The sequence below is a fragment of the Lontra canadensis genome, unplaced genomic scaffold (assembly GCF_010015895.1).
Source record: "Lontra canadensis isolate GAN:19392208 unplaced genomic scaffold, GSC_riverotter_1.0 scaffold63, whole genome shotgun sequence".
NCBI lineage: Eukaryota > Metazoa > Chordata > Mammalia > Carnivora > Mustelidae > Lontra > Lontra canadensis.
In genome coordinates, this window is record NW_022631057.1 from 12,519,887 (window position 1) to 12,542,713 (window position 22,827).

Consider the following 22,827-nt stretch of genomic DNA (forward strand, 5'->3'; position numbering starts at 1 on the left):
CTGACAGCACGGTCATAGCAGGACTCTGAGTTAAACCACAGTCAGGAGTGAAAGTGCATTTTAGACCCACCCTTGCCATTTACTGGCTTTGTGTCTTTAACAGAGATCAACAGGATGGGACACAACCCCTCTGAGCCTCCAATCCCACCAAGACTGTGCAAGGTAAATGATGTTTGTGAAAGAACCTTACAAAATACTACACGTTATCTGTGTTCATATAAGGACTGTGTTCCAATATACTATACGTACCACACTCCCTCAGATCAAACTGTCTGTCCAAAGGTTCTGTTGTCATAGAATCTTGTTTGGGGTCAATTTCCAAAAATTCCTTCCTTGGTTCCATAGGCTCATGCTGGCAGAGAGAGGATTAGTAAAATTAAGGCATTTCCTTACAGTGAGTCACAAGTGATAGGGACTTTTATTTTGGGAAGCATCACACACATACTCCCCTTCGTACTCATCCGTTTTTCCTTTCTAGCTCCAGAGGGGTAATTTGTGAATGTTGTGGATATTTTCAAGTCTTTCTTACCCTAATTAAAAAAAAAAAAAAAAAAAAAAAAAAAAGGGATAAGAAAGGGAAAAAAAGTAAATTAAACTTTGTTTTTTGAGGGTAAAACCAAAGACCTCTGGAATTCAGGTCAGCTCTCACCCCTTCCTTTTGTACAAGGAGCGCTTTGTGGTCACAGAAGTGACTCCCAGGAACTAACCAGGGACCAAAGCAGTGGTTCTGAACCTTTCTGGCAGCCAGAGACTCCGCTGGGCATGTGACAAAGACATGGGAACCCGAGGAAAATGAGCGCACAAAATTCTGCGTACCATTTCAGGGAGTTCACCGACTCTCAGACGACCAACTGAAGATCTCTTCTGTGAGCCCCCAGTGTTGTACCTGAGTTTTCGCGTCCGAGAGACCACCAAGGGGCCGACACCCATGCAATCACGCGAGGGTTTATTCGACAAGCTTAGACTTGGGTCCAAGTATACCCGACAGCAGAGTAGGGACTTGGACCCCGAGCTTAGTTAAGGCAGGGGTATTTATGGGTTCCTGTTACTAAAGCAGGGTGGGGGTTTCTGGAACCAAAGCAGGGTGGGGCTTCCTGTTACTAAAGCAGGGTGGGGGTCTTTAGAACTAAAGTAAAGTAGGGGAAAGTTCAGCCCTTGGGCACAGGGGTCTGAGATGGCTGTACTTATGCCAAGGCTAAATCTGAGGTGGGATGGCCTTTATTTTTCTCGGCCTCCACACCCAGCAGCATCTGCTGGATAAGACTTTCCTGTGACAAAGCCACGTCTGGAAGCCACACCATGACTTACCACAGCTGGCGGCAACGTGCCGGTGCTGGGATGGTAGTGCTTTTGCAGGAGATCCAGATGCTTTCAGGACTTCTGATTCCTGTCCAGCCGGGATGGTGCTGCCATTTAGAGCCAAGCCTCTCTTCTTTGGCCTGGCATGACGGCAGAGAGTGGCTGAGGGCCACTTCTGTGTGACTAACCCTTTCGAGATGTGAGGGGACTCTTCTGGGGCTAGGAGGTTAATTAGGTGGTGGGAACAGATGGGCCAGAGGCTGTGGACCACTTGCTAGAGGGGCTTTAAAAACAGGAGGCCCTACCTGCCTGAGCTTTGGATGAGCGACCCAGTGCTGATAGCAGGAAAGGGACTAAAACCACTGAAATCACATGAATAGAAAAGGTACTCCACTGCCACCTTTCCTGTCCACATAAACTGACGTATAACTTGGAAATTTAGAACAATATTCTAGCTAAGTGGAGGAAACGAGAGGAAAATCAGATTTAGATTAGAATATAAATTTATTTTGGTAAAGAATTATATTTTTTCATTTGCAAAAGCTGAAAATGCTCATATAAATGACCAGCCCAGAGCTCAGATCTCCACTGGATCGACCACATGAAACAGGAGTCTGTTACTTCTTCTTGCTGGGTTTGGGGGCCTTTTCTAGGCCTTGGATGTATTTTCGAGGAAGCTGATAGTCTTCTACAATCCAAAAAGCAGAAACTCCTTAGTGGGGCATGCCATCTCCGCCACCGCCTGCGCTTTGTGTTACAACGTCCCTCCTTGGCCCTGACCCCAGGGAGCCCTGACCCACACCACTACCTCCCCCCCACCCCCGCTCCACTGTGTGCTTATCCCTGGAGTCAACTTCTCCCCAGTCAACATGCACCACGTGACCTGCTCTTCCACACATAGCTCGAACCCAGCTGCTCTGGGTAGTGGATGGGCCATTTATCCTTACATCTCACGACTAATGTGTATATTTTAGCGATTTTTACACTGAGAGCCACTTTCTAGGTATACTTGAGGTATTCAGAATTTTCTCAGGAGAGAGAACATGTGCGTCTGTGTTCAGTCATGTGCTTGACTATTTTCCTCTATATTCCTTCTCAGCACCTCCTACTGGGTTCTTCACTTAAAGGGGTCAGCTCCCAAAGTTTACTACTGAGGCCCTAAAATATAATTTGCTTATCGAGCATTTACTATGTGCCAGGCCCTGAGCATGAAAAATGGATGAAGAAGGCAAGGTCTCTGAATTAAGTTGCTCAGTCTAGCAGGGGGGTCAGACATTAGAAAAAACTGGCTAAGTGGCAGACACTAACCAGAAAAATTAATATAAGAAGAAAGTGCCACATTGGCCGTTTCTGAAATGCTAATTTAAGGACAGAAAAAAAAGGGACATGCTCTGAGACAGGCTTCCCATGACCCCTGAGCTGGGCCGATGAGGCCCTCCAGTTGGGAAGACATGGGCTATGGGAGGGCGCACTGGGTGAGGGAACAGGGATGCGAGCACCAAGTATGTGTGGGGAGCAGCGAGTACAGCAGTGCGGCTGAGGCCTGGGGTTGGGGGGCGATGAGAGCCCGAGGGGAGTGGGAGTTGGATGGGGAGGGTCTTAGTTATTGAGCAAAGGGGCTTATTCCGAAGGCACTGACGCGGCACAAGGAGTGTTTTGAGGAGCGTGATGGAAAGCTGACTCAGGCAGCTTTCAAATCAAAGTGACCCGGAGTTGGGAGAAAGAACTTAGGCTCCGGGGTCTGACAAAGCCAAGTCGGGGGACCAGCTGCAGCACCGAGCAGCTGACTATCCGAGGGCGAGGGACTGAGCCTCGCTGAGCCTCGCTGAACCTCAGCTTCCCCAGCTGCCGAACACAAACACTTCTGATCGTTAGATGAGGAGAGATGGGGCCTGTAAGAAGCCCAGCAAAGTACCCAGCACAGCCAGGGTGGTCCACAGATGTCTTATAAAAGGGAAAACCAGGAAGAAAAGTACTCCAGTAGTCCGATGGAGAGAGCCCTGCATCTGGGGGCCACAGCACCTGGCTCAAGTACCAGCTCTGTCCCTTGCTGGCCACTACACACTGTGTGGCCACACACACACACACACACATACACACACACGCACACGGCTGTGGTGACTAGAGGGGCTTGAATCGGTGGGAAGATTCTGGCCAAGTTAGACCCCCGCTCCTGCGTCTTCAGAGGGGATGCTCACCAAGCAACAGCCGGCTGAGGTGATGGATCTGGTTTCCCTGGACCTGGACCTGCAGGCTGTCCTTGGCCCCGGGGGCGGGAGTGACCGTTGTGCTAGCCTGGCACCGCTGCTGGAGGACGGCAGCCACCGAGCACGGGTCCAGACCATAGGCTTCCAAGTTCCGGACCACCGTCACCTGCGAGGACAGAAGGCTGGTGGCAGGGGGAGCCACACACCCTCCCGTCCACAGCGCCTGGAGCCTCTGCGGCCTCTTTACCCGCCATGTTCACCATCCCTCAAACCATGGTCCCTTCCCATCCACGTCGCTTGGGTTTATACTTACTGATTCTTTCTGTCCCATCTAGTAAATGTGTTATATCCTTAGTGGAATACTCTCTAGCCCACATGTAACATATACTTTTTACAAAGGCTTTTTATTATAAAGAATTAAAAACATAAATAAAAGTAGAATTGAATACTGTGCACCCACGTTCCCATCACCAGTTTCAACAACTATCGACTCACGACCAACCTCAATTCACCTGTATCCCTGTCCATATTGTTTTAAAGCAAATCTTCCTAAACATTAGATCATTTTATCTACAAATGCTTTAGTACGTATCTCTAAAAGGTAAGAGTTCTTTTAAACATAAAGACAAAACCATCACCATACCTAAAAATAAATGGACAATAATTCCTTAATATCAAGCATCTCATCAAGAACATATATATTTTTCTATTATTTATCAAATGCACAAATGACATATACGTGATTTTGAGAGTAAAAAAAAAAAAAAGCAACTGGCACTTTAAAAACAAAATCACAATTTCCCTGTTTTTGAAACGAGGTCTCCTGCATTCATGACTAGAGATGGTAGCGCGTGTTACCCTCAGGAGTGGGTTGGTAAGGGCTGCTTTCAATAAAGTCCTCGGTTCCAAATAACCCAGGCTTGTGCGGGGACTCCAGCCCCTGAGAACCTTGGAATTGAGAAGGCATTAGAGGTCACACCTCTTCCAGCCCCCACCTGCTGCACACACCCTTGACAACATCTTCCCCCAACAAGGGGTCACCCAAGCGATGCCTGGAGACCTCTAGACAGTAACTCCCTTTTTTGGAAAGCACCAGTTTTAATTTTGGACAATTCTAATTGTTACCATTAATATTAATAGTGTTTCAATAAGCTGATACAAATGTCCCCTGCTTTTTCAAAGTTCATGGCATGCTGCTTTGCTCTTATGGAAAGACCTACATCAGTCCTTTTTTTTTTTTACACAAAAGGTGAAAAGTGACTGTAGCGCTCAGCACTGGTTTTGCAGGGAGCCCTCAGAGAGGCAGTGTGTATACCAAAAACAGCACCGAGGCGGGGGATCGCCTCGCTCCTGCCCCTGGAACTATGCTCAGCACCTCAGCGTCCAGCTGCCGGAGCTCTGAACTGGGTCCGTGAATATTTGTGCCTTATCTCCGTTTATTCTGTGTATCCATTAGCAAGATGTGGCCTGAGGTATCAAAAAAGCCTAAAAAAAGAGTTCTTTTTGGGGTCTGGGAATGCTCAAAAATTTTTCCATACAAATTCACTATGTAATTGCTTCTTTGTTTTACCCCATCTCAGCTTACGGAAGGTTTCCTAGGAATGCTCCACTTTTAGCTAGCGGGGGAAACCTGTACATACAGAAATTCCTTAGTACAGTGTCTGGCACATATTTACACGCCCAAGAAATAGTGGCTATTGCTGGTTATTACTGAGGTTATCATTACTGATTCTCATTTACTGACTGCTTAAATGCCAAGTACTAGTCTAAATGCTTCACCCATACATTTCCTTCATTGAGCCCTCATGGTGCCTTATATGGTAGGTATATTATTCTCATTTTTCACATAAGAAAACTCAGGCAAAAAAACACTGATCTTCTCAAGGACAAGCAGCAAGGCAAAGGTCATATTTGAACGCATATCCCTAATGCCAAAGCCCGCTCACATAACCCATACACTAGAAAGTTCTTTATCTGGAACCTAAGTCTGTCTTCTTGGGATTTCCATCCAATAACCCTATTTTTGCCTTCTCAAGGTATCTTGGCATCAAGTGCACTCCTCCCAAGGACAGCTTTATCACGAACTTGAGGCTAGATAGAATTCACTCCCTAGGACTCTGTGTCACCAGGCTACACCACTCCCTTCCTTCAGCAATTCCTTCTAAGCTGTTTTTCCCTGAACAAGAAGGCCCAAGAGGTAACAGAATGAGTAAGAGCTGAAAGCCCTTAACGGGTCTAAGAAAAAAAAAAAAATAAAATCTTGTTTACCTTTGGAACTAGGCTCTAGCAAGTATCCTAGCACAAAATCCTAGAGGGTAGGGGGTAAGAGGGTCAGCTTTGCCTGTTTTATACCAGCCCACTCACACAAACATGGCTCTTTCATAAATAATCTTTGTGGTATTTGAGGCCAAATTCTAAAAACCTCCAATCATAGGGCACCTGGGTGGCTCAGTTGGTTAACTGTCTGCCTTCGGCTCAGGTCATGATCCTCGGGAACTGGGATCAAGCCCTGTGTGGGGCTTCACGTTTAGCAGAAAGTCAACTTCTCCCTCTCCCTCTCTAGCTCCCCTGCTTGTGTACTCCTTCTTGTTTACTCTCTAATAGATAAAATATTTAAAAACAAATAAACACATACATACATATACCTCCAATCACAGTAGAGAGACCAAAACTTAGCAGGGACATTAAATAGTCACCATCTTTCAGCACTGTGTTTTTTTTGTTTGTTTGTTTTTAAGATTTTATTTATGTGAGAGTGCGTGTGCAAGAGGGAGGGAGAGAAAGAGAGCGAGCGAGCAAGTGTGCACGAGCAGGGGGAGGGGCTTTAGGAGAGGGTGAAGCAGATTCCCTGCTGAACAGAGAACCCAGCCCTGCGTGGGGCTCAATCCTAGGACCCCAAAACCATGACCTGGGCAGAAGGCGGACGCTTAAGCAACTGAACCACCCAGGTGCCTCCCAACACTGTGTCTTTTTAAAATTACCTTTTTGTTAGACGCTCTCTGCGCTAGGGTGATGTCAATTGGGCAGATTTTGCCTTTCTTCACAATGGGCTCTTGTCCTGGAAAGGTCACTTGATAGGCAGGCTGTAATCTTTCCAAACACCTGCAATAGGAGTTTGTAAGCTACACATTGATAAAACGAACAGAAATCATCTCCTCATTCCTATTGGGCAGCTCGGGGGGAGCCAGTGTTGCAGGCACTGGTTTGCTCGAGGCTACACAGAGAATCACTGACGTCATCTAGGGGCTGCCCCCAAGGCCAATTAAATCAGAAACTCCAATTAGGCATATATGGTTTTTAAAGATCCCCGAAGTATGGCCAAAGTCAAGGCCCATGGATTCAGGAAAGGGATTCCCCAGTGACTGGAGTCCCTGGAAACCGTCCAGTGGCCTGGTCTTCTGACAATCTGCCCAGGCTGCCTTGTGAAATTTACTTCCTGTCTCAAGCCGCTCATGTACACGTCCCCAGCCTGGTAAAGTGCTGCTTCACGTCTGTGACATGTTCCAGTCCATCTTCTAGAGAAAGCCTAGCCACAAAGAATGTCTACCTTTCATCTAACCAGATTTTCTCTTGGTACCATATATACTGGGATTGAACAAATGTTCTATAAAGGGCCAGACAGCAATATTCTAGGCTTTAAGGGCCACTGGGTCTGTGCAACCACCCAACTCAGCCACTGTAGCCCGAAAGCTACCCACAGACAATGAACAAGTGGGTGTGGCTTATTGACGTCAACAGGCAGCAGGCCGGATGGGCTGTAGTTTGCAAACTCCTGATATAAATTATTTTCAGTTTTGTTCTGTGGAAAAGAAAGAGCATAGAATCTTCCCTTTGATGATTTTAAGACAATTCCTCCCAGCCACTTTTTGCTTCTAAATCTTTTTGAAGTTCTTATTTTTAATTAATTGTTCTTTTTCTTTCTCCCTTTTAAGTTCTCCTATACTGTGTTGGCTCAAATCATTCCAAGGCTTGTCCACATCAAAATTACTGAGCCTATATTTATGTAGACTACTATCAGTTGAATTGTGGAGAGAAAGTCAAAGCCTGAGACAGTGATGATTCTAAAGTCCACAGGACAGACATTAAGGGGAGGAGATAGAAACGTTGGAGAGGGGACTGACTGCCAATCCCCACTACCTGGTCAGGAGACTGTCCCATGGAAGCTTCACGACCGTGTGCTGTTCGTTCTTCTCTAAGATGCAGTCACATAGAATGGGATCTAATTTCACGAGGCTAAAGGGAAAGAAGAGGCAATAGAGAAATGTCAGCCCCACCCCTTCTGACCCAAGGGCCAGCTCAGGATTCATCTCTTTTATGTCCTTTGTAGTCATTCAGGACCATGAGAACCAACTCAGGGAGCAGAGTGTAGGAAGCAGTGTGACCTGTGGATGGGAGGTACGGCATGTTTCCCAGGACAAGGGAGGAGCCGGTGGCAGAGGGGAGATTGGGATAAATCCGAAGATCAGGATTCTTGGCCCAGTTCTGCTAACTAACCATGACTACCCTGTTAGTTCCTAATTTTTTGCTCATGGGGATGTCTTTTGAAAGTAAAAAAGAAAAATGGTAATGGAATGCTCTTCATTTAGTAGATTACCTTTTGTACTACCTTCCTAAGAAAACAGAGGATATCAAAACGCCGCAATGACATCAGTAAAATTTTTCTAAGCTGCATTTACTTCCTCACAAGGGCATGTGGACTTGAAAACCAGTCCCGGATGTCTACGAGCTACCACGTACTCAGGCTACGGCCGGTGCTGACCCCCCATGTGGAGCCGAGCACCCTGGACGAGTCTAGGTGTCCACGGCCCACGGTTTGAAACCACTGGTCTTGATTCTTTCTAAAAGGCTGTGAGCTGCTCTGTTCCCCTCTAGCCCGGACATGCTCCACAGTGTGTCCCAAGTCTGCGCTGTGGGCGCTGATCTTCAGCAGAGCTCCCCGGCCACTCACTTTTTGTTGTCTGCATCGACCAGGTCGTTCTTCTTGGCATAGTTGATGATGATCGTCCGGACCTCCCTACCCTCGAGAACGCTCCCCTTCCTAGGTCAGAAGTGATGCGGGTGGGGGGTGAGGTTGGGAAGAAGGGGTTAGTTCGTGCTGTGCCAGGGGACAAACTACAGACACCAAGACTCACTCTCTGCTCGGCAGGCTGCTTTCCTCGGCTTTTTGAGCTTGATTCTTCCCTTTCCTGACTGAGGTGAACAGGACCTCGTGAAGAATAATTACAGGGAGAAAGGGAGACGCCTACTCTGGTTCATTTAGTCAGAGACACTTCCCAGGGGAAAGAGGCTTGAAGCTGGCTGTGGGAGAAGGGGGGAACTGGGGCGCAGCAGGTTCTGCCCGTCACAGAGGAAGGCTACTCAGCTCGAGAGGAAACAGGCCAGAACACCAAGCAGGCAGAGGAGGGCTGCTCTCCAAAAACTCACTTGTGGCCAGACTCCTGGAAGAGCAGGGTCATGCTGGCTGGGACACAGTAGAGGGGTTTTATATCTGGAGGGTGATAGGGCTGTTCCCTGCTACCCTCCTGGATAGTCTGGGAGGTCGGGGAGGGCTCGGGTATGACGAAAGATGTGATCCTAAAACCCAGCAGAAGGAAAGAAAAAACACATTTTATACTACCATCTGGGCAGTTCCCGGCCCGGGGCCCAGGTGCCCTGGCGCCAGCTGAGCTACGGCGAGCAGGCCCCTGGCACTCACTCACCTCGGGTGCCTCCAGTCCACAGCCACAATGCTCTCCACCCCTCTGCTCAGCTCCTCCACCTGTATCATCTGCTCCTGCTGCATGTGCTGCAGGAACTTAGAGAGCTAAGGGAGAGAGGGCCAGGGCTAGGGACTCCATGGATTCCACGCCCGTCCTGAGCTCTCGGTGTACCACACACTGAGCGAGGCTGCTCCTGGGGACGGACGCTTGACAGTCCCTGCTCCCATCAAACCGGGAACGGGGAGGCCCCCACCCTGAGGCTCAGGGAGTGAGAAGCTGCTACAGGCTGACTGGTGAAGGCTTTCAGAACTCCGGTCAGATATGAACGGGTGGAAGGGAGAGAGGGGAGTGGGTGCTCGCCCAGCTGCCTTGACCTGGGAGAGTTTTCTACCCCCCTCCCCCCATACCTAGAACCAAAAAGCTTAATTCTAGCCTGAGCCCTACAGATGGGGCTTCCCCAGTGTGCATCCAGCTCACGGCACAGGAAACCGTACACAACTCTCTGTGGGAGTGCAGGGAAGGTACCTCTTACCTTTTTGTAGCTTGATTTCTTTATGTCCAGCTGTCGTCCTTCAGGGCTGGTGGCAGACGGAAAAAGCAAGTTAAGCTAATGAAGCAGTAGTGGTGGGACCTGTCTGCTGCTGAGAGGAGAGCATTTTTTCCTCAGCCTTCCTCTTCCATGTTCAGAAAGAAGCTGATATCCCAGAACCCTCTGCCCAGCAGTGGCATCAGAGAGGGATACCAACCTTAGGATACTCTGGAGCACCACTGTACAACAGCCCTTTCTGTAAATACGGACTGTTCTCTATCTGTTCTCCAATATGGTAGCCACTATTCACATGCGGCTACTAAGCACTGGACACACAACTAATGTGACTGAGGAACTAAATTCTATTTAATTTTAATTAGTTTAAATTTAAATAGCCACATGTGGCTAGTGGCTACTGTACTGGATGTAGCTCTAGAGTCTTCTCAAGCTGGACCACCTTCTGTGGCCTCCGAAGTTCTGCCTCAAGGCGAATCTTTCCAACCCCAAGCTCGCTGAGGCCGCTGGGCCAAGGGCAGGACTGGCAAACCATATCCCTTAGGCCATATCTGGTCACAGCTGTTCAGGTACTGTCTGCTGACATAGCAGAGCTGAGGCGCTGCGACAGAGACTCACTGTCTGGCTCTTGAGAGGAAGAGTTTGTGGACCCCTATCCTACCACCGTTCATTTATTTTTTATTTTCTTTCTTTTCAGCTGTTAGTTTTTTGGGGGAGGTTCCTATGAAAGCTGTAATCAGTCCATCTACTCAGAACTTACGTCTTTTCTCAAAATGTGACAATAGCCTTGGGATTCATAGAAAGTCCTTCTAGAACCTGCCACAGGTTAAGAACTTCTAGCCTAGAGAAAATTCTAGGATCTTTCCCTGTTACTTATATCCCAGCAGGGTCAAGACAAATTATCAAGTATCCCGCCACATGCTCCAGAGCCCACACTATACAGGATGCCTTAAAGGAGTCCACATGTAAACAGGAAGAGAATTCATCAAAACCACTTTTTAAAAAATGGAACAAAATTCTCAAAAGGAGAAAAGTTGAGCTGCGTCGTACAAATCAAGAAGCAAAGCTCCTGACAGGGTATTTCCTGGGTGAGGAATTAAATGTGAGGCTAGTGAATCTTGACAACAATCCTACAAGTGCTGGAAATTTGGGTTCAGAGAAGCCCAGTAACAAGCTCAAATGCACCTTGCTCCAAAACCCTAGGGAACTGCATCCAGATGACTGCTTCCAAAGCCCAGGTTCTACATACATATATACTGTCTCTCCTGGTGGCCTGTGTTTGGGGTATGGGGTTCACACTGACTGTTCCTCCTGATACAACTTAATGTGGCCCACTTACTTTGCAGGGCAAGTGTGAAGGGGTTGAACATTCCAGAAGAAGCCTCTTGACAAAGAGGCTTTGTCAAGGATGCTTCTGGACGGGACGTGCTGCCTAATTCATGAGCCAGCCCAGAATCACCTCAGCAGAGGCAGTGCTGAGGGAATCTTGGGAATTTTAACCTTCATTTTTTCAATAACCCTTCACTTCACTGGCTAAAATTTAAGTTTTTGAAACTCAGGACCTGATTTAGTTGCCAGATTAACCCTCCACTCCACTTTTCCATACTATGTCCCTCAGCTAATTCCCCCATCACACACCTGTCCTGACACACCACCAAGGTACCAGAGAAAGCCCTGTGGCCCACACCTGCCTCCCGTACCAGCAGGAGAACATGTGGCTGCCAAGGAATGTGCTGGTGAGTAGAGGAAGGTCAGCTTTTTTGACTTGGCACTTTAAGGCGTGTAGGAAGCATCGCTGTAACAGTTCATCCATTTGCTCTGCAGAGGAAACACAAGAACCACATTTTTCTGAAGGATACAGAATGGCTGGTGCAGTGTAAGTCAACTCCCTGCCCAGCTCCACCCCTGCATCACCCCCTTCGCTCTGGAAGGAACCCATTCCCAGGTCCCAAATCTCCCAGATTCTCTTGAGCACTGAGCCTTTAAAGAGGGCTGACTCCAGAGAAGGGGTCCGGCCCATCAAGGCCCACCCAGCCAGGAGCACATGCTGCTGGGACAGAGAAGTCAGAGCCGGAAGAAACCACAGAGGCCTCTGAAGGTGGAAGCACTCCAAACTTCAGGGCAGACCGGCATCCAGGGAAATAGGACGTGTGTGGCAAAGACCCCCGGTGAGATGGCAAAGGGCTGCTGGTCGCACCACCCTCACCAAAATATGGACTTTCCCATTCTCCTAGAGCTTTGGCACCACTCTGGTCAGAAGCAGAGTAGAGCACGTTTCCTCCATTGCGAGGAGATGTCCTTCTACTCCCAGACCTATACCTTGAAGGGTCTTGCTGTCTGTGGGGTCTGGGTTCGGGCCCCTGACACCGGCGTCTTCTGTGGCTTCTGACAGGGACTTCTCCCCACACATCTGCTGCTGAACCTCCCCATTCTCCTTGTCCTCTCCCTCCAGGGTCAGGCGCCTCATGTCTCCCTGCAGGGCGGGGTCTGCCTGGACAGACCCCTTCTCTTCATTGACATCTGGGGCATCCAGGGCCGGTGGAGCCAAAGAAGGTGGAGAAGACTTGTCTCCAGATCGCCTGGAAAAACTGCATATCAGAAATGCCAAGCAGCAGCCACAACATTCTCCAATCCTGGTCGAGGTCAGCTGGGAGTCTGGAAAGAGTGAGCACCACAGGCAGTGCTGTCCAGGAGAGGGCAGAGAGCTTGGGCTCTCACCTAAACCCCGTTTCCAATTGGGGGCCCAGAAAAATCCCAAGCCTCAGCATCCTCATCTCTGAAATGGGGAGAGTGATTCTTGCCTCCTCCCTATCCTATCCTAAAGGAATAATATCATTCATCCACATCTGGGGACAAAAAAAGATGAAAGAAAAAGCAGTTAAAGAAGGCCCCAGAAGGAATCCTTTCACATGAAATAAAAATAAAACCGTTTTGAATTAAATAACAAAAGCCGGGTGGCAAGTGCATCCGTTGTACCAGTTTGGTGAGACCCAAGTCCGAGGCTCAGAGTACATGACAAGTACAAGCACCTGGGCGTTCTGGACCGCAAGCCGGTTGGTTCTATGTTCTAGCAGGAGGCAGCCCAGTGATGACATGCTTTCATGCCACTAAGCGTTAGGAAGACAGGAGACAAGAACGCGACACTGCATACAGGGCATGTGGGGTGACATGGCAGAAATCAAACCAAGTCTTCACTAATGGTTGCAGCAATGAGGCCAGACTATGTGTTTAAGCTATTCTGATAAGTACACAAATATTTTTAAAAGCTGGGGACAGGGGGAACGGAAGCAGCCACTGGTGGAACAATTTAGGCAACAGGACCTTGCCAGCCATTGTGCAGACTGACAGAAAGCGAGGAGCCTGGAGAACATCGGTAAGCAGCCCTCAAGTGTCTGCTGAGACTGGATCTCCAGCAAAGTGGGGTTTGGCCAGTCCTCATTAAAAAACTCCAAGGCTGGGCTAGAAATTTTAGAGTGAGTCTATACCGACAGGCCATGACACTTGGCCAAAAGACCAGCTGTACCACTTTCAAGGAAACCCTATTTACGGTTTTGGTAGAACGACAAGAAAATAACCAGAGAATAAACTAGTATATGGTTTTAGAAAGCAACTGTCACAGTGAGAAGACGTGGCATCTGTAATGGGGAAGAGATCTGATGGCGTCTGAGGATCTCCTCTGCTTTGATCTGGGTTCAGAAATAAGAATTCCCGAGCTCTCACCACAGGACAAGAAGATGTCTAAGTGTGGGTGGCAGATAAGGTGGCATCGCCTGGACCATAAAAATAAAGACTATCACAGTGCAGAGAGGCAGAGAAGAAGTCCCCCAGGTCTTCTTCTAGGCCTAGAATTCTACAGTTCACCTAGAAAAGAATCAAAGTTCTCCATAATTTCTTCCCCAAACAAGAAAAAAAAAATTCGACCAACCAATCCATCCATCCATCTTTTCCTCCACAATTAGTGAAGAAATGAACGTCTGGAATCAGCAACTTGCCTACGGACATGGCAGGGATCGAAACTCTCACTTGTGAATCCAGGCCCCATGCCCTCTCCACCCACCCAGCTCTCTGTAAAACTGGAAAGACAGAGGACCCACCACAAGTGGTCCTGGTAGGTGTGCAGCACGGAGAAGCCCCTTCCCTTCAGGCCCGAGGTCAGCATCTCAGCTGTGGACATGGCAGCGACTCCGACGGCGACAGGGGCTCTGAGGAGAAGGAAGCCAGAGACGTGGGTTGGGGAAAGCCTTCTAGGAGGACACACATCAGGGGCACCTTTCCACTCACCTGCAAAAAGGACCATGTTTGTAAATCTGAAGCAACTGCCTGTAGCACAAAACGAAACTCAGTCCCGCCTCAGTTTTCTTCAGATTATCTATAATAGCACTTTCAAAAATCCCTTGACCAAACATTCCCCTTCGGTATAAGTAACCTCTGTGCTGACGTTATCACTGCTTTTATTCCTATTATGAATGAAACCCAGGCAGGTCTTGCAAGGATATTTAAAGTTCCCTTTATTGAATTTCAAAATTATAAATGACCTCCCCTACCTTAAAGACCTAGCCATCCTATACAGAGGTTCAAAAGGTAGGCCATTCGTATGCCACAAATGAGGCTGAGGGATACTACAGGGAAGAGGGAAGAGAAAAACAGTGGCACTGACTCGAGATGTTCCTTCTGAGTTGGCTCTTTGTAACTCTCAGTGTTATAGGCCTCACTCTGTGTGATGATCAGTCGAAGAACTGGGTGTGTCCAGAAGATGGAAAACAATCCCACTTACAGTAACTACGAAACCTTCTAAAGCCCAAATGAGAAACCTCCTCCCGCCCAGTGTTACTCAAGCATTGCCCACACACTGCCCATAAGGACGGGTGACCACCTGGGTAATAGTGAGGGGACGTACAAGCCTGGCAGGGTGACCTGGGCACAAGGGAGAAGGCTCAAGGGCAGAGTTCCCAATGCCTGAACTTGAGAAAGATGTCTGCTAACCTGGTGTTTCTACTGACTGCGCCCAGGGGTCAACTCCCACCATGGAAACTTTCAATCTGGTCTCTTTCTCAGTTCCTAAAAGAGGGTCTTTTCCTTCCACCTCTGGAAGGGTCAGTGGCTCAGAAACCAATCTCGAACATGGTTCGGATTATTAAAAAACCGCCTTGTACCCTTATTTTGGGCCACAAACCACTCTCAAGCTTCATTCCTTGATACAGTCTAAGAGCCAAACCAAGCAGGCCAAATATACATTCCTGTAGTTTTCTCCTGTTCTGGATAGAATACCAGGAAAACACAGTGACACCACCAACCTTTTCAACTGCAAGTTGTGCCACAGTTCAACAAGGAAGGAAACATTTCTAGGTGCTTAGTTGCAAAAGGCTCAAGGAAAACAGGAGAACGTGAGTAGCAATGTTAAGATCTTTGAACACTGACCCCTCCCGTACCTACAGTCTCTCTCTCTCTCTCTCTCCCAAAGCAACAATGAGCAAAATAATAAGATATAATTTCTCAGTCAGGATGACACAAACAAAAACCACCCATTGTATCCAGTGTTGGCAGAGTGTAGGGAAACAGGCTCCATATACCCTGGAGGAGGGAGTGAAAGTGGATATGGCTTTCCTTTGGGGCAGCAGAAAGATACACCCGGTCTTCAGCCTGACAGTTCTGCTTCTTAGTATCCACTCTGGAAAAATACTGGCCCAAGTGTCCCTAGAGGCATCAGTAAGAGACTGTTCGTGACGAAAACAAACTAGAGGCAACCACAAGGTCCATTAAGAGAGGACCTCTTTCATCACCACGTAGCAGGTAAGAAGACTCAGCATAACTGAGTCTTGCGGATGTGGAAAATGTCCTCTTGATCTTAAGTGAAAAAACAATTATTGATAAAGTATAATTCTGTTTATTTGCATTTTTAAACATACACACCCAAACATACATTTTCATACACACACGTATACATTCATTTAAGAAGGCTGGCAAGATGATAATGGTTACTTCTAGCAGCAAAGGGCTGTGGGGTGAGGGGACTTTGATTTTTCAGAACTGTTTATACTATTACTTCCTAATTAATTTTTTTATAGGTTTTTATTTATTTATTTGACAGACAAAGATCACAAGTAGGCAGAGAGGCAGGCAAAGAGAGGAGAAAGCAGGCTCCCTGCTAAGCTAAGAACCGGATGCAGGGCTCGACCCCAGGACCCTGGGATCATGACCTAAGCCAAAGGCAGAGGCTGTAACCCACTGAACCACCCAGGCGTCCCCCTAATTAATTTTTAAAAAGAAGCTGTGCATTGATGGCCAAACAGCTCTGTAAATACACTATAAATCACTGAACTATAAAAGTGAAATAGGTGAATTTTAAAGTATGTAAACCACATTTGAATAACACTTAAAATAATTTTAAAAGAAGGATGATGGGGGTGCCCAGGTGGTTCGGTCGGTTAAGTGTCTGCCTTCAGCTCAAGTCATGATCCCAGATTCCCGGGATTGAGCCCCACATCGGGCTCCCTGCTCAGCACGGAGTCTGCTTCTCCCTCTGCCCCTCACCCTGATTGTGCTCTGTCTCTCTCAAATTAAAAAAAACCTTTAAAAAAAAGGATGATGATGTGGATGATAGAGAAAAAAGTGTTAAGTCCATGAAAAACAAGGGAAGACCAAAAAAAGGCAGAGACAAGAGACTAAGAAGACACAACAACTAAATGCAATGTACTGTCCTAGATCGGATGCTTGAGTAGAAAAAAAGACATTTTTGTGAAGAGCTGGGGTGATATGAATAAAGTATACAATTCTACTAATACGACTGTACCAATGTTAATTCCACAGTCTGGACCACAGTTTGGATAACTGTGCTATGGTTATATAAAACATTATCATTACAGGAAACTGGGTAAGAACTCTATACTATCTTTGCAACTCTCCTATAAACATAAAATTATTAAAAAAGAAAGAAAGAAGAGAAAAGAAAAGAAAAAAGAAAAGGAGAGAAGGAAAGAAGAGTGAGCAATATCGGCAGCAGCAGCAAACACACTTGGCTGAGATACGCAAACGCCCACACAGGCTCACCCACCGCCATTCTCCCATGGCCCACTCTCTGCTTCTGGAAGAAGAATCTGTTTTCTTCTTTTAATCCTTTATCCATAAGCTTTGGAAGTTACCCTTTCCCATTCCCTCTCCCCAGTTTTACCTAAGGTTTTCCCCCAAAGGCACAGGGGACTGGCACAGTACCTGTTCCCCACCAAGGCAATGGCACAGAGGTCACCCTTCTGTACCTGAGGCAGACCAGGAGGGGGCACCACGAGGCCGGGCAGCATCAAGTCTGTGGGAAATGAGACAAAAGCATCACAACCCACAGTCTGCCTCTAAGCAATTCCAAGTTTGACTTCAACATTAATTCATTCACTCAACCAACAAACACTTATTAAGTATCAACTAGGTTATTCATAATGAAAATTAAGAAATGCAACCTGAGCATCAGACCTTTTCCCTTCAGGGGCTAGTGGTCAAACTGAACCACCGAGCTGAGGGTCGGGTTCCATGATCTCTTGTTCTGCTTTTCCTGACTTTAGCTTATTGATGTAAAGCAGAGAATATGGTCGTTCACAGAGTATTTTCTGGTGTAAGTACAAAGTACGAAGCTTACTGAAGCTTTTCAACAGGGTCGTAGAGGCCCAGGGACCTTATGGAAGCAGCCAGGTGAGGGAGGAAACACACATGTGTGAAAAATTCCATTTTTCAATTGTATGAACATAGGAAATGGGTATATTTATTCAAGTAGTTGGCCCTTACTAAGTTTTTTTTTTTTTTTTAAGATTTTATTTATTTATTTGACAGAGAGATCACAAGTAGACAGAGAGGCAGGCAGAGAGAGAGAGAGGGAAGCAGGCTCCCCGCTGAGCAGAGAGCCCGACGCGGGACTCGATCCCAGGACCCTGAGATCATGACCCGAGCCGAAGGCAGCGGCTTAACCCACTGAGCCACCCAGGTGTCCCTACTAAGTAAGTTTTGGCCAACAGCCAGAATACAGGAAAATCCTCTTACCTGCTCCCCCCACCAGTTTTTCGAGCACGAGAGGCCATGTTGTGAACATTGGGAGGAGGTCAGGATAGGACCACAAGGTGTACACTGCCCAAAAAGAGACACAGGAAGACTTATTGCCAAAAGGTCAATCTTTGAGGGAACTGGACAAGCCAAACACTAAGGTCACTTTAATTAAGAAACAGAAAAGAACGTCAACTTGAAGCTAGAGAGGAGGCTGTGAGGCCCTAAGAGGTTTCCTTCTTAAAGCAGGCAGATACTTAAAAAATGGGATGTCCCTTGAGACTGGGAGGCCCCTGTGATTCCACCTGGATGCAGCAGTAGCCGCGGGCACAGGAGATAGAAGCGGGGACAGAGACCCAACAAGGATTCCATCTGGGATCTCAGAAGCAAGTAAGTGAACAGCCTGTAGGACATGTTGAATTTCCCCATGTTCACTCCTTTATTCCCCGTGTTCCCAGTGACTAGCAGTAAAACCTTAGATTGAAAAGGGCCTGTGTCTGCACAGGCGCAAAGTGGGCTGGGGGCACAGGTAACCTAAGGAGACCCCACTGCACTGCTGCAGCCAAGCTGGGGGAAGAAGAATTGACAAAGACAGAAAGCAAAGGATCCCGAGAGCCAGGTAGAGCCTAAGAAAGAATCCCTGTGAGATATCTGAAGGACATCACTGGACAGCTGGGTATGTAGTTCCATTAACCCAGCTTCCTTCCTATCCAGTTTCTTAATAAAATCTTGCTACTGATAATTTTAAGAATATCTTTTACATGCCCTGAAATTCCACCCTTTTTAAGACCTCTCCTCCATCCCTACTTAACCCACTATGGACTATTACTCCTTCATCTCAGAACATCCCTACCCAACTACCTGTGTTAGCCCTTTTATTCTCCCTCCTGTATCAGTTTTTTGATCTTTAAAGACCCAATTCTAGCGATACTGGGTCCGAAAAGATCCTTGGGGATGATATTGGGAGATTCTATACTTCACGTTTTAAGTAAGGCAGGTTAATGGAAGAAAGAAGGAGAAACAGAGGTTAGGCAAGGATTACAGTAATGGCCCTCTCCATCCTATTGGCATACCTGTTGGGTATAGATTTTTCTCCAGTTCAAACAGGATGGGGTTACCACCACACACATACACAGTCACTGCATCCCCCCTGTGAGCATATAACTTCACAATGTTGAGCTCTTCCTTTCCAGGTACTAAGGCAGAGACCTGATCTGTTCCAAGAGTGGGGAAAGCAGCCGCCACATCAGCCCGAAGCTTTCTCCTGCGGAAAGCAAACCAATACATGACATGAATCCTGCCTGGATGGATTTTAATAAATTCAAAGGACTCCGGAGGACCTACTATAAAGTCACAGGGGCCAAGGAAAACTGATTTACGATGCCCTATATATGGTATATGATGCCCTACTCTTCCAAAATATCCTATCCACTTTCTCATTCAATGTCTCATGTAGTTTCACATATTCCTAGGGGCAAGTCTTTCCATTTCACAAAGGAGGAGGAAATCTAGTGAATAACCAAGTTAGCCTGACTAGAAACTCAGCCTTGCCCTCCGACCGACTCCTTTCTCTTATCTGCCTGGCAAATCTGTCAGCTTATGGTCAAAAAGCTATAGGAAGGTACCAAGAGTGACAACTAGGGAACACTGGTCGCAAACTTCGCAACGTGGTATCAGCATCAGCAACACTGTGTACAGACACAGCAACACTGTGTAACAGACACAGTTCTTAAAACATGTGCCTTGGTTCTCTCCCACCTCACCCTCCATCTGTCTCTCCTGCGAGTAGATCCCTTTTCTCCTATAGTCGTAGTTTTCGGTGTCCCATCTGATTTTTCCTAAGGGACTGGAAGCGCTGTGGAGGGCGGGGGCCTGTAATTGTTCGTGTTCGCACCCCCCACACCTTATCTCGCCGCAGTCAGGAAGCCCTGACTGAATTACGTTTTCCTTTAATAGCCTGGGAGACACATTAAGCCTGTGCTCCATCTTCGCCCTCAAAATGTGTCTAACCCACCCTTGCTCTCCGGGGTCCCATCCTGGCTGGACTTTCCCTTGGCCTCCACCCCAGGGCGGCGGACCTAGCTCAGAGAGGGCTGTGGGCCAGCCTGCACTGAGAAATGTCTGGGTGCCTGGTGGGCGGAGCAGGCCCCTTCTCTCCCTCACCTGTCCGACCCCTTGATGGCCGTGTTGGACTTGACCCGAAAGGCCTTGGCAAACATGTCTGCTGGCGTGACCTGGGGAAGGCAAGGAGCACACAGAAGCCGGGGGCTGTCGGGAAAACGAGAAAGCGGCGACTTCCCGACTCGCAGCCCTGTGCGCAGCCATGTTGCGGCCCAGCTTGAAAATAGGCCCGGCTGGAAACCCGAACCACTCGGCTTCGCAGCTACAGGCGCTGCGGGGACCGTGGCCGCCCCTAGTGGCAACGTGGGAACTTCAGTGGGAAACTGAAGCTGGGTGGGCGGGGCCTGGGGAAGGCGGGGCGGATTCCCACTCCTTCGGCGTCCCTCGACTGGGCTCTGCGCCTGCGCAAATTGCAGGCGTCTGCAGGGCTCTAGTGACCTGGCAGTGGCGACCATGATGGCTTAGCTTCCACTCTGTCGGTGTTGGGTTCTGTCAGGCTTCGCCAGCTCCTGTTCCATTCAGTTTCAGTGCCACAAAATTAATTGAACTCTTGTGTTTTATTAGGTTTTCAGGCCTCTCGAATAATTTTCTTAAGGGCTTTTGTTTATTAAAGTCTTATTTTATTATTTAATAAATAATTATATTAAATAAATATTTAATAAAATATTTTATTGCACGCTAGAGGTCTCAAGATTTTCTCATTGTTTTAATTTATGTGGAATGACAGTAACAATAACAGAGAATGCACCCTTGTCCCAGGTTTGACCTGCATGTTATGAGGAGAAAACTACAAATGATCTTAAAGTCTATTTTAAAATATTTTTGGCCACTTTTAGATACATTTTTCAAGGCTTTATTGCTTTTTTGAGTTCAGTCGTTATTTGGAGAGGGGAGTTTCCAAAACTAATGAAATAACGTTGTTTATTTAGAAAAAAAAAATCTGTGAGGCAGATTAGTTTCAAATTATGGTTTGATTTCTACCTCTCGATGTCACGTGCCAACGGATTTTCTTACTGAAATTCTTGCGTTCTCTGGAAGATGTGGAGGTAATACCTACCTCGTAGGGTTTCCATAAGAAGCGATTGAGGTAATGTATGTGATAGGTTACACAGTCCTTTGCAAATTTCCAGTAATATATTTAAAAACTCTAGAACAGCGTTGAAAGAGAGTGATGGTTTCCCAGTAGGGGGCTGCTGTGCTCACCTGGGGTCCTGGCCCCTACTAAATCAAATTTTGCATATGAAAAGTTAAGGGCAGAGTATTCATCCTAATTATTTCTTTGGATGGCACAGTTACACCAAGAGAAGTTCCACATTGGCTGTGCAAAGATGAGGCCTTCCACAGTATCTGCCCAAACTGTGGCTGAAGCATCCCAGCCACAAGGCCAAAGTCCGAAGAGCTCAGAGGAGGACAATGCCCCAGAACCTTCTCCCTTTAGACCCTGACCCCATCATCCCCCACCCAGCAACAATTGGGTGGGGGATGATGCCAAACTGTGTTGTTGACTAGGTCCATTGCAGCACAGCTACTGGGGCAGACTCTGCCCAGGGAGCTGACGAAGATTATTCAAGAGAATATTAGAAATAGATAATAAAAATAAATCACAAGTAAATACGAAAATGGCAACATACAAAGGTATAAAAAAAGGAGATTAATGAACACTGGAAAGACGTCAGAAACCAATAAAAATAAAACTTTATGAAATGAGGGGACAGATATGAAAGTAAGACTACTCCACATACTTCTCATATTACTTTGACTTATGAAGCATGCAGGTGTTTGGGGCACCTGGTGCCTCAGTTGCTTAAGCGTGTGAATCTTGGTTTTCAGCTCAGAAGATACCATCAGGATGGTGCTTGGCGTGGAGTCTGCTTGAGTTTCTCTTTCTCTCTCTCTGCCCCTCCCTCCTTTCTCTCTCTCTGAAATAAATAAAATCTTTTAAAAAATGTAAATGTTTTTTATATTTTTTTTAAAAAGTTTAGCTTAAGAGAGAAAGAAGTGAAATCTAAAATCGAAAAAATACTAATGCAAATAAATGTAAAACTCTATTAATTTGGTAAGTGGACCAATCAGAGGTAAGGATAATTTCAGGTCATTTTAAAAAAAGATTTTATGTATTTATTTGACAAAGAGAGGGAGATCACAAGTAGGCAGAGAGGCAGGCAGATAGAGAGGGGGAAGCAGGCTCCCTGCTGAGTAGAGAGGCCGATGGTGGGCTCCATCCCAGGTCCCTGGGATCATGACCTGGGTCTAAGGCAGAGGCTTAACCCACTGAGCCTCCAGGCACCCCTATTTCAAGTCATTTTTGAGGAGAATACTTAAACTCAAGAGTCAAACCTCCTGGGACAAAATAAATACAAAGGCATTTTAACCTTCATTCAGTAGTTTAACTGCTAATAGTAATGTTTGCATTATTATTTTTAAAAATATTGAAATATAAGAATATGTGAATAAAGAGAAAAGACAGAAAATGTATTTAAAAGTTTCTTATCCATGCATTATTTATAACACTGAATTGTAAGATCCAATAGGAGCCAATGAATTTTAAATTTCATTTCTACTTCAGATTTCTCACAAGCAAAAAGATATTTAAAGACATTTCAACAGTATTGAACATTGCCATGTAGTACCAATAATACAATTCTTGTGTTTTAAACACTATTTCCCAATTAAAAGAATCAGACCTTTTTGGAAAGCTGTATGATTATGGGTATTGGTCAGGGAGGTATACACTGAGCCTAGAGCATTGTGTTGTGCTAAAAAGAAATGACTAGTGTGTATAACAAAGCAATCAGGACGAGGTTCAAGAGGCACTCACTAGCCACATTTGGGGTAATTTGAGCCTCAAAGAATAATGACTATAATTATTTGTGACAAATTGAATACATAAGAATTCCATGCTGATAGATTTTGGAAAAGAAAAAGAAAAAAATCT

The 22,827-nt window shown here is 46.6% G+C and overlaps 1 protein-coding gene across 3 annotated transcripts; it reads right to left on the reverse strand.

Moving 5' to 3' along the window:
- Window positions 1-1,784: 1,784 nt before the first annotated feature.
- On the reverse strand, window positions 1,785-20,095 carry EIF2D (eukaryotic translation initiation factor 2D). Of its 3 annotated transcripts, XM_032878496.1 has the most exons (15): window positions 19,935-20,095; window positions 18,845-19,035; window positions 17,772-17,855; window positions 16,959-17,049; window positions 13,844-13,951; window positions 12,069-12,328; window positions 11,450-11,567; window positions 9,738-9,783; window positions 9,206-9,309; window positions 8,931-9,080; window positions 8,455-8,544; window positions 7,644-7,739; window positions 6,488-6,608; window positions 3,498-3,672; window positions 1,785-1,987 (listed from the first exon to the last, which is right to left on the reverse strand). In XM_032878496.1, exons 1-15 carry the CDS (start codon window positions 19,988-19,990, stop codon window positions 1,917-1,919), a joined length of 1,761 nt encoding a protein of 586 aa, XP_032734387.1. In that variant the 5' UTR covers window positions 19,991-20,095; the 3' UTR covers window positions 1,785-1,916. The 3 variants fall into 3 exon arrangements, with proteins under 3 accessions (XP_032734387.1, XP_032734385.1, XP_032734386.1); XM_032878494.1 differs by lacking the exon at window positions 17,772-17,855 and having other exon boundaries at window positions 19,935-20,066; XM_032878495.1 differs by lacking the exon at window positions 8,931-9,080 and having other exon boundaries at window positions 19,935-20,066.
- Window positions 20,096-22,827: the final 2,732 nt, after the last annotated feature.